Here is a 14,164-nt window from a genome sequence, read left to right as displayed (position 1 = left end):
TGCTGCCTTTTCCCCGTACTTCAGTTGTTATCCTCTACAACACGCAGTTGATTGGAAAGTAGACGGCGAAGACTTGTAGACAGAGAAAGTTTGGGACAGTTTCTCAATCATAAAGGGGTTTCCAATGACTGAAAAAATCAGAAAAAGATTTTCTCTTCTCTTTTTTATTTACCTACAATCTTATGTTACATGTTTAATAAATCAACATAGTTTATAATATTACAAAACAAGTTTAAAAAAATTTACCTAGACATCAAGCTGTGCTCCATTACAACACCTTGGTCAATTATAAACTGACCGAAAATCTGCTTTTTGATTTACTTATATCTTCGGAGTAAGTGATAAGAAGGTTAAAAAGGTTTAATTTAATGTTAGAAAGCATCTTGATTACTGCTTTATGATGTTCATATTATGTTTGAATTATTGAAGATGTTCAAAATAATAAAAAATTCCGCCATGCAGAAGGAATGGAACAGATTTTGACTTTTCAAAGTTTATGTTCCACTACTGAAAAATATCTAAATATATGAATACTAGAATACAGTACTGAGCCTTAAAAGAGTACAAGAAAACAGCTCTTCTTATTCTATCATACTCTTAGAGCCTGAACTAGCTTATAGTTCTGAGCTTTCTGCCTTTTAGGTGCAGGATGTGCATGAAACTTAACAAGTGAGACTAGAAGCAATGTCACTGCTAACCCATTTTGACGTCACAGAGTTGGTGACAAAACTGATTCTTCAGCAAGGAAGCCTTGACAATCTGGTGATGAAACTGTTCGCCGCATACTCTGAACTACATTATCATGTTTAGATTCTCTGGCTTGCACTCTCCCACTTTCAATTCTCTTAATTGCTTCAAAACTTCATCCATGGAAGGTCTCATTTCGTTGTTTGCGCAAACATAGGAAGGCCAGTCTGCGACTGAAGTTGTCATCCTTTTAACTTCTTCATCTGATGATATCCAAGACATGGGTCAATCAACTCTTCAATTGCAGAGTTCTGAATCCGTTACTGCTAAGTTGCCAAATTAATCTCTTGTTTCTGCCTATTCATATCAACAGGAGGCATTGGAATGAGCTCAATCAGGACAACTCCAAAGCTATAAACATCACTCTTATGGTTAGCTGATAACATAGATGATAATCAGGATCAACATAGCCCGGAGATCCTTGTGGGGCCGTTGAAACATGAGTAGCATCAACGGGGGACAATCTGGAAAGCCCAAAATCTGCAACTTTAACATTGAAACTATTGTCAAGAAGAATGTTGTTAGTTTTCACATCGCGGTGTATAATATCTGAAGATGGAGGTAAGCCAATGCACTAGCTGTTTCTATTGCAATGTTCTACGAATTGGCCATGGAAGGGAACATGCTTCGCTCTTCCGCCGCAAAGATGATCAGCAACAGTTCCATTAGGAATGAACATTACACCAGGAGAAGATGCGGACTGTGACGCGAAGTGCAGCCATAAAGGGACACAAGGTTTTGTGGCGCAATCGAGTGGGATCTCAATTTCATTCATAAACTGTTCAACTTTCTGTGGTTGTGCTCATGAAAGCGTTTCACTGCAACTTCTCTCCCGTCTTCAAGTTTTGCTAATTGCAAGGGTTCAAATAGGCCATTTAGCAATCAATCAGGTCTTCCTTAAACTACAAAATTATTACAGAAACAAAATTGTTTAGCTTCTTACCATAGTATACTCTTCCAAAGCCTCCATTTCCAAGTTCTTTCTCATGACTAAAATATTGTGGCTTCTGCAAGTCTTTGTAGGAGAAGAGCGGTAACTAAAAGACACTGCCACTTCCGTTCTGATTTGAGGAGGGATCGGAAGAAATCAAATTGAGTTGACGCTTGCATATTTTGGTTTCTTGCGACGGCGTATGAACCAAATAACAGAAACAATATCACGCGGTTGATCCTCCGATTCCAATACCTATAAGCAAAGATAAGAAAGTTGAACATTAGGTCGCAGAGAAACATTGAGGCAGAAAAATTAGAAAGATTGACGAGGAACATTACCCATTCCTACGCCTAGATTCAATATTTTTGCATCTGCGAAAATAGTTACAAAGTGTTACCGTAGAAAACAATAATAATGTTATGTGCATCCTCCAAATTCATGAAACGATATAAATAGAACAGAGACATCAAAACTGTAACAATTACAGCGTTTTGTGACATTCTAAGTTAGCTTTGATTTCCTGCAAACCCAGGTGACGAGGGAACTGAGGTAATCAGAATCAAAGAGATGCATCATTTGTGCCATTAAAGAATTAACTTCCAACGAAACCCGAATGTGCAAGTTCTGTACCTACTGTGTCATTTGTCATACCTGTTTAGCAATTCGACAATGAAATTTTCCGTGGTGGTCAGTTTGGCATTCACCTCTTTACGAAAATGACAATCACTGACATCTTGGTTACATTCACTTGAAGTTGGAACAACCGGTATAGAAATTCGAGAAGTCAGACCAGTTTGAGTCGTTCACTTTGAAGGGATAGTGAACAATCAGAAGGAACTGCGATGATCCATGTGAGATGATTTGAGCCGTTGTAAAAGATAATGGAGTGTTTGGAGTCATTGCAGGTAGAGTATAATTTACGCGGAGGCTGTGATTCGTACTACCCGGACATTTCAACATGGTTGATGTGTGGTTGTAATATTCAAAAGACATAAAAGGAGGCCTAGGAATGGTAAAATTTCTCAAGGATTCAACACAGCTAGCGTTGTAGAAAGGAGGCTTTTCCAATCCAGGTCGATCTTGAAGCGTAAGAGTATGAGTACCGTACGTATCGATCCGTATGCATCTTCCTATAGTGAAACATAAATATTGGCCCATCTTTTCCAATCGAATACGTTTAACTTCTCTCTGCAGTGATTTACTCTCAAGAATCCACATTCAGGATATGTTCCATTGTAGAAGGGGAATGGCAGAAGGCCAAGGTCTCCACAATGCAAAAATGACATTTTGGCCGGAAGCCCTTTTCTTCTCGAGCAACGAAACAAGATAAAGATGAGAGATAAAGAAGAACACAAGATAAGAGACGCAGACATTCTAAAAACTCAACTCTATTGGCAACAGATTAACTCAACTCTGGTTGAGTCTTTAATTCAATCATTTCTGATGCTGCATTTTCCCGTGGTTTCATTTTTCTAACCTCTAGACCACGCAGTTGACTTGGAATTCTGTTTGTGAAGACTTGAACAAACCGAAAGTAGAAACGTTTGGATGAAATGATAAAAGAAAACTCAAAAGCACACTTATATTTCAGCTACTGAAAACACTATTTACAAATCATCATAAGCCACCTCTGGCCCTAACTCCCATCCATCACCGTTAGTGACAAAGGGGTCTATTAAATTTGACCATAAATTCACTTGCAGAAACCACTATAACTCTTATTCTCTATGAAATTGCATTTTAGCCCTTAAAAACACTTTTAATTAACTTTTAAAATATCATATATTCTAATTTTTTAATTATTTTTTGTATATATTTTTTTACTTTCATTTTTATTATTTTACTTTACTAAACTGCTATCAACCACTAATTTTATTTTAAAATTCTATACTTCAATTTGATATAAAATCTCATTTTAGGTCTACTCTATTAAAATTTATTATTGATAACATAAAATTTACCAGAACAAAATAAATTTTAAGGAATTCAGTTTTTTTAATATGAACTTTTGAATATGATATTTTTTAAATTTATATTATGGTGTTTTTATTTAATAGATTCTATATTTTGTGTGCATTGAGTCAAATAAAAGGAATTATTCTTTATGCTTTTTTTTTTTTGTATATTCTTATAGAATGTTTTATAATTTGAAATTTTCTTTTTAGTATGATATGTTGAACAAGTCGTCACAGTCACAAAATTAAACCTAAATACCGTAGTTAGCGATAAGCAGGGTCGAATCCACAGGGACCAAGACTAACAACCTAATGTATTTGAGTAGTGGAAAAAATGGCAATTGTATAGAAAACTAAATAACTAAATGCGAATAATGAAGAGAGTGAAATTAAAACTAATAAAGACTTTATAATAAAAATGTTACCGTTACGGTTTTGGTTCGACACGAGACCAACTCACACAATTCTTCTCCACCCTTACGATCCCCTAAACCTACAAGGCAAAGAAATTATGAAATGGCCTCCCAGCACTCTAGTATAATCTATCAATGTCTCACCCAATCACTCAAGTTTGATTGTTAAGACTATCATTAATGCCGAAAACGCTACAAGACAATACCACTAGTTAGTATGCGATTAACAAATACAATTTGTCAACACGTAACTTTCAATCAACCAAATCACAAACGCAACAACAGTAGAAATAAAATTAATCCGAACATAACTCAATTACAATCAATGCGAAGTATAAAAAGCACATATTCATCATTAATATTTCAAACCAAGTTTATCATTTAGCGAGTTCAATGAAACATTAAATCCTAATGGACAACATATTCATCATAGATATGCTCAAATTATTAAGTATCGAAATCAAACATGAAACGAAAACAAAATATAATCTGAAGCACAATACTACCAAATGTCCTATAATCGGGCTCATTCAACTAGTCGAGAGCTGATGAACAGAGTCGTGGAGTCAATCTCGATCTCGCCTATACCGTAACAGAACAAACGGAACTTAGCTACTCATGGTGGTGAGACGGAGGCTGAAACGGTGGAACGAAGCTGATCATGGCGGAGAGAGGAGGTAACTGACAGCGATATGATGCAAAAAAGGGCGGGAAACGACCGACAGACAGCCCAGAAATAAATAGTCGCGGGTCTTCCGAAAAAAATGGTGGCGAAATGGGATTCAAAGGTACGAGGAAAGCTCTAGATGGGGGTTCAGATCAGGTCTGGGGAGGTGAAAAGTCGCTGGAAATGAGCGGATCTCGGCTAGAGATGAAGAGTCTGGTGGCTAGATGACGGATTCGGCGGTTTTTGCGTTGGCTGAAGCTGGGATGTGTAGAACCAGCCGTGGGGAAGGGAGATCAAGTCCTGGGGAGCCGAAACGTCGCCAGAAAACTACAAAATCTGGCCTGGAAGGCGAAAGGTCGCGGGTGTGGAGACGAAACGTGCAGTGTTTCGTGATTTACGGTGGGTTTGCTGGTGGTTTTGGTGGCTGATGATAGGGCTGAAACAGTGAAAGGATCATCACGGAGGCCGCCAGAAAAGAGCTGGGAGTTGCCGGAAAAGATGGATGAATAGCCTATATGCGACCTTCATCTTCATTTTATAGACAACCTGCAAAATATCACTTTGGTCCCTACATGATTGAAAATAACAGATAAACCTTGCAATATGACAGTTTACCCCCTAAACAGCATAAATGAGACAAAATCACCCCTAATTCATAAACCACAACCTAATTCAACTCATATCCTTCCAAAATCATTCCAACATGTTAAATTCATAAGAAAAATATTAGGAAGCGATTTAGTGAATAAATTCAATTCTTTAATGTTCAATATACTCAATTTAATCACACTTGGGGTATTTTCACCAAAATAGAGTGACTTTCATGCTCTAACAGATATCAAAGATTGTTATGTATTTTTAAATGAGTTTAGTGAGAGGTAAAAATTATGGGTTTGAAGTGTATAGTTAATGTATATCAAATTCTGTGCTAGAAACTTATCTCCCTAATATTGTTTAAATACAAGTCTTGAAATTATTATTGTCACAAGTGAACCAAAATCTCAGGGCTGGAATGAATTTACACTACGGTAATGGATGGAAGTTCGGGCAAGGTAGGTAGTTTTTGTAATTTTACACATAGTGTTATTTTGTTTGGTGATTGCTGAAAATATAAGGGTGTGTTTTGATAATTGTCCTAATATTAATTAAGTGCAATTTAAATGATTATAACAAAGGATGGTTGTTTAACGTAGACATCAAATTACAAGATGAAGATAAAGAAGAACACAGTATAAGAGACACCAGACATTCAAATACTGAACGTTTATTGGCAACAGAGTTAACAAACATCAAAATCTTTGAAAAACTCTAGACCACGCAGTTGACTTGGAAAATTTGGATGGTGAAGACCTGCACAAACCCAAAGTTGGGGGGTTTATAAATCATGTGTTGAGTGATGGGAAAACCTAATAAATTATCTTCTCTTAACTCTTAGATACACATGCTTCATATTAAAAGTGCATTTAAATGATTTGACTGACTTAACACGGGTATCATTGGCTTGTATGTTGGAGCAAGTATAAGAAGGTGGAAAGGATTTCACTTCATGCGAAAAGCATCTTTTAAGTGTCACTTATGTTATAGAAGAAAAGTTTTCCCAGCTGGAAGGAAAGGAACAGGCTTTACTTTTCAAAGTTTAGTGTGAACACTAGAATTCAAGTTCAGAGCCTTAAAGTTACAATGAGAGCGTAAACTAGTTTACAAACTTAGACTTCTCTTCTAAGTATGCACATTGGGGTAATAGACACTTTTATGAAACCTAAAGTGAATTGTGAATGCAAAACGCTTACTTGAAAGCCAAAACCCTTAGAGAAAATTCAAACAGATGATTTGAATGAAAATAATTTCATCATCCACTAGATGTAGTGTCACCACTAGCCCATTTGCTGTAACAGATGTAGGTGACAACCTATTCTCAGCAAGGAAGCCTACACAATGTGGGATGAAGCTGCTGGCGGCATACTTTCAATCATCGCATTGTTTAGATTCTTTGGCTTGCACTCTCCCCTTTCAATTCTCCAACCTTGTTCTGTTGCAAACATAGAAATGCCAGCTCAACAATGAAGTTTCATTCTTTGAACTTTAATTTGACATAAAATCTAATCTCATTTTTAGTCTTACTCACTAAAATTTATTATTGATACATAAAATTTACCAGAACAAAATAAATTTGAGGAATGCAAGTTTTAATATAACTTTCGATATGATATTTTAAATTTATGTTATGTTTTTTTTTTTTTTTTTTTTTTTAAAAAAAAAAAATATTCTATATTTGTGCTGTATTGAATCAAAATAAAGAGAAATATGTAAAAATTAGGTAAGAGGGGTTGGGAATATTCTTTATGCTTTTTTTTTTCCTTTTTTTTTGGTTAACTTATGAATGTTTCTATAATATAATTTGAATCTATTTAATATACCAAATAAATGTAACATATATTTACATAAAATATTTAATGAGAGTTTAAAAAGACGGGTTTAACGTGAAGTTATATTTTAATTTGTATATCAAATTCATGTTAGATAACTTATCTCCCTAATAATGTAAAATACAAGTTTTTGAAATTATTATCCTTCATCAAGTGAACCAAACAGCCCTAACATAAAAGGTTAAATGTTTATAGCGTTACTACATTATAGTAGATTTAAAACAGATAACAATTATATTTATAAATTTTTTATTAGAATTTGATTTGTATGATAAACAATCTAAAATTGATCTAAAAATCTTTATTAAAAATAAATAAATTTCAATATCTTACACTATTACAGTATCAATCATTATGAAAGTAAAAAGCCAAATAAACTCTTTATAAAATAGTGTTATTTAAGCGCCACTAAAAATCTTTATAAACCCATCTATCAATTTTTTTTATAATTAAATTAAAAGTATGTTACATTTGAAATTATTAAATATCCCTAAATCTAGATTAAATACAATATATTCAATAACAATTTTTAACAGATGATTTAATTCAAGATGAGAATTCAGCAAAGTATTTAATTTATAATTGGCATTGATAGATGATGATTTGTATAAAAAAAAATTCTCATTTCTGCCTTTTTCTTCAGTCCAACATCACTCCGGCAATTAGTAATTTAGGGTTGAGAGTACTTGATTAATACTGTGATTTAGTCTTTTTTAATATCCAAAATAGAAGGCATTATTTTTAAGAAGAATGATACAAGAATTAAGTAGAAGGGTATTTTTGTAATAAATATAAAAATTTGGAAGTAATTCTTAATTGATTTTATTTAATAATGGGGTTTAAACAACGCCACTGTTTTGACCCACATATTTCCTCTTTAGCCCCATCTTTAATTTTGGGTGAAGAATAATTGTAATAAAATATTTATTCTTCTTCCCAATTTTATTCACTTCAAAGCTTATATTTACTGCCCTCCAAATTAAAAGTAAATAATAAAATATGATTAACAATAAAACACAATTTCTTCAATGGAATTGTGTACCGGATGTTTGTTTATATGGGTATAAAATCATGTTTTCTTTCTATCAAGGTGGGATTTTAAAGTGATTATTGATTAAGAGTTTTTAAATTGTGTTCTAAAAAATTAATCCCTATTGTATGAAACGAATTTATGATACCAAGTGTTCTGTTTATGATATGAAACTTGGTTTTTCTTAGTCAATGTAGGTTGAGATTAATTACTGATTGTAAGAACGTTGAGGTTGTGATTTAGTAAACCAATTAATCCGTTTGTCTCCATTTATATATATATATATATATAATATAATATCTATATATATATATAATATAATATTAATTTATATATTATATATTATATATATATATATTATTATATATGGTAATACTTCTCCTATAATTGAACACAAACCCCTGGATATATTTAGTTCAGTAGCTAAAGAGTTGTTATCCAGTTACAAGAAGAGAGGTTGGTCCATTATATTAGGTCTATATCAATAGGGTTGCCTCATCACGTGATAAATAGAAATTAATCTGGAGATAAACAGAGAGAAAATTATTAAAATTAAAACAATCATTTTTAATTTAAAGTAAATCAGATTAGAATCATCATTTTTTAATGCAATAAATTATTTATAAAAAAAAAACTTGTTAAATGCTTATTACTTATTTTTAATGCAATCCCTGTAGTTTCATTTTTTTCAACTTAGATCACGCTGTTGACTTGGAAAAATTTGGATGATGAGACCTGCACAAACCGAAAGTTGAGAGCAAGTGATAAAGAGGTGGAAAGGATTTCATTTCATGCCAAAAGCATCTTTTTAAGGGTCACTTTATGTTATAAAAGAAAAGTTTTCCCCAACTTAAGGAAAGTGATAGAATTTAATGTGGTCTGAGTCACCCAATAAAGTCTTGTGAATAAAAAGATTACCCTCCCATATAAACTATGAGCTTGAATGTGCTTAGTCCAGTGTGAGACTCCAAACATACTTTAGATTTTCAAATTTAGTGTTCAATTTTGAAAAATACCAACAATGTGAAAACTAGAATTCAAGTTTAGAGCTAAAGTTAACATTGAGAGACTAAACTAGTTAAAACACTTTGAGACTTACCTTCTAAATATGCACAATTGGGTGAAGACAACTTGTACGAAACTAAAAAAAAATTTGTGAATGTAAAACACTAACGTAAAACCCGAAATAGCTAACCTAAAAGTTACATCAAATGATAATTGAAACATATTTTCATATTCAAATTGTGGATTAGAGTTCTTGGCAAAAAACCTTAATAACTACACTAGATGTAGGAGACAGCCTGATATTCTTAAGCAAGGAAGACTCTCCCAATTGTTGATGAAGCTGTTGGTTGATCCCTCCTCAACACTTCATATTATTGTTTAGATTCTTGGCTTGCACTCTCCATTTTCAGTTCTCGTCAGTTCCTGCAATACCAAGTTCCATGGAAGGTCTTATTCCTTCCTGTTACAAACATAGAAAGGCTGCTCAGCAATTTAAGGGTTATTCTGATTTTTATTCTTCATCTGATTAAAATAGATAATCTATTACTGTATTATGGCTGCTTAGGTACCCTTATTATAGTGGCCTATGTGTTTTAATAATTATCAAAGAACTAAAGTAAAGTTAACATGCGAACTTCCCTAAATTGACAGATTGTTGAGAGTATTTGTTAAATTCCCTAAGGCAATTACTCTTCGGCTTTCAATAGGTTAGACCTTGTTCAGAGTAGAAATTTAATTTACGCTTAAATATAACTGTATCCATAGAATTTCATTGAAGAGTACAAACATAAACATATTACTGTGGGATTTCTTACCAGTTAACACATCATGACCTATTTAGCTAAGTAGTATAGATGAAGAATCTCTTGGGGCTGATCTCGGAGAAGATAGGAAAGGCTTGGGTGGGAATTGCAAAGAACTTATGCTCCCTTTCAACATATCTACTACTCTGCTGATTGTTGGCCTATCTGAAGGATTAGTCTGTATACACCACAAGCTCACCATGATCATCTTCCTGGCACACTCTTGATCCTCTTCACTTTCAATGTCTTTCAGTCCAAGTTCTTCATCTAGTTCTAGACGACTGTAAATCCAGTGTGGAAAATATATTTCACTGGTACGATCAACACCAATGTCAACATTTTTTCTTCCTCCAACCATTTCTAAAATCATCATTCCATAGCTATAAACATCCGACTTGTGAGAGACTTCTCCAAAGTTTCTACTAACTACTTCTGGAGCAATATAACCAATAGTTCCTCGTGCACCTATTAATGATATGATACTCTCTTTCTTCAAGCAAATTTTAGCAAGACCAAAATCAGAGATCTTTGGACAAAATTCTTCATCTAGGAGAATATTATGGGGTTTTATGTCAAAGTGCAAAATTCTTGTGCTACAACCACGATGTAAGTACTCTAACCCTCGAGCTATGCCCACTGCAATTTGGTACAAGGTTTCCCATGTCAGCTTTTGATTCGTTTCCATGCTTTTTTCATATATGAACTTCTCAAGAGAACCATTAGACATAAACTCATAAACAAGAGCTCTTTTACTGCCCTCAAAACAGAAGCCTAATAGAGCAACTATGTTTACATGAGAAGTCCTACTAATACTAGCCACCTCATTGATAAATTCTTCACCATTACCTTTGCCTTCTTTTAAGACCTTCACTGCAACATTACGCCCATCGAGTAGTTTACCTTTGTAAACACCTCCGTACCCTCCTTCGCCTAGTTTGTCTCTAAATGAGTTAGTCATTTTCTTGATTCCTGAATAGTTGTATCTTTTAGGAGCTAGGGACCCATTGTTCCTAAAAAACGTCTCAATTTTTTGATAATTGCTAGCTTTCTTCTTCCAGAAGATCATGTAGTTATCTGATGATCTTTTCATTAAGCAAAAGGCTAGAATTATGAATATGCCAATTCCAATGGCGGCTGGTAGGCCTGTAATAAAAGAGTCTTATAAGAATGGTTTCAAGGATAATTATTGCCACCAAACATACGCAGACTTGAGCAACTTTAAAAAGATAATCTGGCTCAAATATTAGCTTATTGTATGATATGAGCACTAAACAGTTATAAATGAAGATTGTCTTATGTTAATTTACCTCTTCCTATAATGAAAATTCTCATAATTTATAATATTAAATTGTTAAATTAAGCTAAAAGAAGCATAACACTCTAGTAATTTCATCGTGCCAATCGCTACTCCTCAATGAAATTTTCGTGCATATGGTTGTTGTTTATCCTCTAAAAAAGGTCGTTGAACACTTGTAAAGACATCAGAAAGTTTGTAAATCATAAATTTCCAGTGATGGGAAAACATTTGGACCGGTCTGCCTGTGACTGAAAAAATAAGAAAAAACATAATATTTATCTTATTTTATTTAACATAGCTTAACTTAGACATCAAGTTGCCGCCATTTAACTCACTAACTTCTGATCAATTATGAATTCACTGAAGCTCTACTTTTTGATTGGAGTAAGTGATAAGAAGGTGCAAATGATTTAATTTAATGCCAGAAAGCATCTTTTTTTACTGCCATTTATGATGTTCATATTATGTTGATTATTGAAGCTGTTCAAAATAAAATAAAAATTCCAGGAAAGGAACAGATTTTGACTTTTCAAAGTTTAGGTTTCACTATTGAAAAATATCTATGGTTGAACAGAAGCATGAGACAGAGCTAGAATTATGCATATTAAAAACAATGATTAAAGAGATACATTACCTATTGCCAGACCCACATTCAAAAAAGATTGCCCATCTGCAAAAATAGTTACAAAGTGTTAGTTTAAAAGGAAGAAGAATTAATAGTTATCTGCATAATCAAAATATGTCCATAAAACTAATGCTGTGACGAACTAAGTAGCTAATTGACTTCCTCCAAAGTACAAACCTGGGTGAGGGACCAATCAAAACTAAGGAGAATAATTATTTTTATGGCATGCTGGTAAAATTAAATTTAAAAAAGAATTCGAACAGGGAACCTAACATATATTGCATTTCAAGTAACTTGCTATAATTTGTGATACCTTTTGCATTTGCACAATAAAAATTTCCGATGCTATCGATTTTACATTGCCCTTTTCTTCCATGACAATCATGGCAATCTCTTTTTAATTTCACTTGAAGACGGAACCAACCAGTATATAAATTCGAGAAGTTAAGACCATTTGGAGTCCTGTTCGTTTGGAACAGAATAAGTGAGCATTGTTGCGGAGGAACTCGTAATCCACCAGGTTTTGAGCCTTTGTAGTAGATAATTGAGTGGCTGGAGTCATTGCAGAGTGAATCATAATTTTCTGGGACAGAATAAGACGTACCGGGACATTTGAACAGGGTTTGATTTTCGGGTATTACTTCAAAAGAGAAAAAAGGAGAGCTAGGAATGGTTAGATTTTGAAAGTATTGAACACAACGACGATTGTTCAAAGGAGGCTTCTCGAATCCTTCATCATGTCTAAGCGTAAGCGTATTATCCTTAGAGATGCTCAGAACATGAAATTCTGGTCCATCCTTCCCCAGTCGAATCCTCGGAACTTGTTCTCTGCAGCCTGCTACCGTTAAGAATCCACACTCAGGATACGTTTCATTGGAGAAGGGGAAGCCTATAACGTTGAGAATTCCACAATTGAAAGGTTTACATTTTGGGCTGGAGCCCATTTCTTCTTGAGCCAAAGAAAGAATTAAAAGATGAGAGATAAAGAAGAACACAATATAAGACACACCAGACATTCTAAAAACTAATCAGTCACTGACGACAGATTTTACGAACACAAGAACTCTTTGAAAACACTTGATATCTTTTATTTTATTTGTGATGCTGCATTTTCCCTGTACTTTCAATTGTTTTATCCTCTAAAACAAGCAGTTGACTTGAAAAGTAGACGGCGAAGACTTGTAGGCATAAGAAAGTTTGGGACAGTTTCCAAACCATAAAGGGGTCCAGTGATGGGGAAAACTTTTATGGACTGGTCTTCCAATGACTGGGAAAATCTGAAAAAAATCTTCTCTTCTCTTATTCAATTGAGTAATACTAGCCTTCTTATTCAATTGAGTAATACTAGCCTTACAAAGAGGCATACAAAGAGTCAAATCCAGCCCTTAAAAGAAACGAAAAAGAGAAAGAGAAAGAGACAATTATGAATTTCAAAAACTGAATTTGATTCTTTGTATGACTCTTTATATACCTTTTTGTAAGACTAGTATTACTTTATTTTATTTATCTACAACTCTTATGTTACATGTTTAATATAAATCATAGTTTATAATATTATAACAAAGTTTAAAAAAAATAATTTTACTTTAGAATCAAGCTGCTGCCATTTCGACTAACCTCTCCTCTGGTCAATTATCAACTGACTGAAAATCTGCTTTTTGATTGACTTACATCTTTCGAGTAAGTGATAAGAAGGTGAAAAAAATTCAATTTTATGCCGGGAGGCATATTTATGATGTTCATATCATGTTGAATTAGTGAAGATGTTCAAAATAAAAATAAAAATAAAAATTCCACCATGTGGAAGGAAAGGAATAGAATTTGACTTTTCGAGTGTGTTTGGTTCAGAGAATATTATATTACTAGAAATATTATATTAATGGAAAAATAGATTACCTTGAAGATTACCGAAAGTGTTTAGGAAAATGTGTTTGGTTGGTTGTTATAAATTAGTGGGTACGTTATATTAATATGTTTGGTTGGAAGGAATAAATTGGTGGGTATGTTATATAATTTACTAAATTGCTCTCATTTAAAAATATAATATTATTTTTATTATTATTTTTTGAATTATCTTTTTTAACCATTTACATTTCAGATTTAGCTAAAACATCATAGCAACAAAAAAGTTTAAAACTTAATAAAAACACCCCCACCCATCCCAAGCCATTGCCGACAGCGACGAAAGTGGAGATCCGACCGTGAAAGGTTAGATATTTGGCTGTGAAACGATAGTCGTTTCATGACTAGAACGACTAGATT

At 33.5% G+C, this 14,164-nt stretch overlaps 2 protein-coding genes across 2 annotated transcripts; both read right to left on the bottom strand.

The window, feature by feature from the left end:
• Positions 1–9,965: 9,965 nt before the first annotated feature.
• On the bottom strand, positions 9,966–11,073 carry LOC116141635 (PR5-like receptor kinase). The gene has a single exon (XM_031427119.1). The coding sequence runs from the start codon at positions 11,068–11,070 to the stop codon at positions 10,015–10,017; it is 1,056 nt and encodes a 351-aa protein (XP_031282979.1). The 5' UTR covers positions 11,071–11,073; the 3' UTR covers positions 9,966–10,014.
• Positions 11,074–11,894: 821 nt separating this feature from the next.
• On the bottom strand, positions 11,895–12,950 carry LOC116141552. The gene is made up of 2 exons (XM_031427050.1): positions 12,216–12,950; positions 11,895–11,947 (listed from the first exon to the last, which is right to left on the bottom strand). The coding sequence occupies exons 1-2, from the start codon at positions 12,916–12,918 to the stop codon at positions 11,895–11,897; spliced, it is 756 nt and encodes a 251-aa protein (XP_031282910.1). The 5' UTR covers positions 12,919–12,950.
• Between the last annotated feature and the right edge of the window lie 1,214 nt (positions 12,951–14,164).

Source organism: Pistacia vera, unplaced genomic scaffold, assembly GCF_008641045.1.
Source record: "Pistacia vera cultivar Batoury unplaced genomic scaffold, PisVer_v2 Contig40, whole genome shotgun sequence".
Lineage (NCBI taxonomy): Eukaryota > Viridiplantae > Streptophyta > Magnoliopsida > Sapindales > Anacardiaceae > Pistacia > Pistacia vera.
The sequence above is the reverse complement of the archived record's forward strand: the minus strand, read 5'-3'. Positions and strand labels throughout refer to the sequence as shown.

Excerpts from the sequence above, each read along its gene's own strand:
- LOC116141635 (XM_031427119.1), bottom strand. The coding sequence starts at position 11,070 with ATGAAAAGATCATCAGATAACTACATGATCTTCTGGAAGAAGAAAGCT.
- LOC116141552 (XM_031427050.1), bottom strand. The coding sequence starts at position 12,918 with ATGTCTGGTGTGTCTTATATTGTGTTCTTCTTTATCTCTCATCTTTTA. Across the intron at positions 11,948-12,215 it reads TTATTGTGCAAATGCAAAAG|ATGGGCAATCTTTTTTGAAT; the intron begins GTATCACAAATT and ends CTATTTTTGCAG.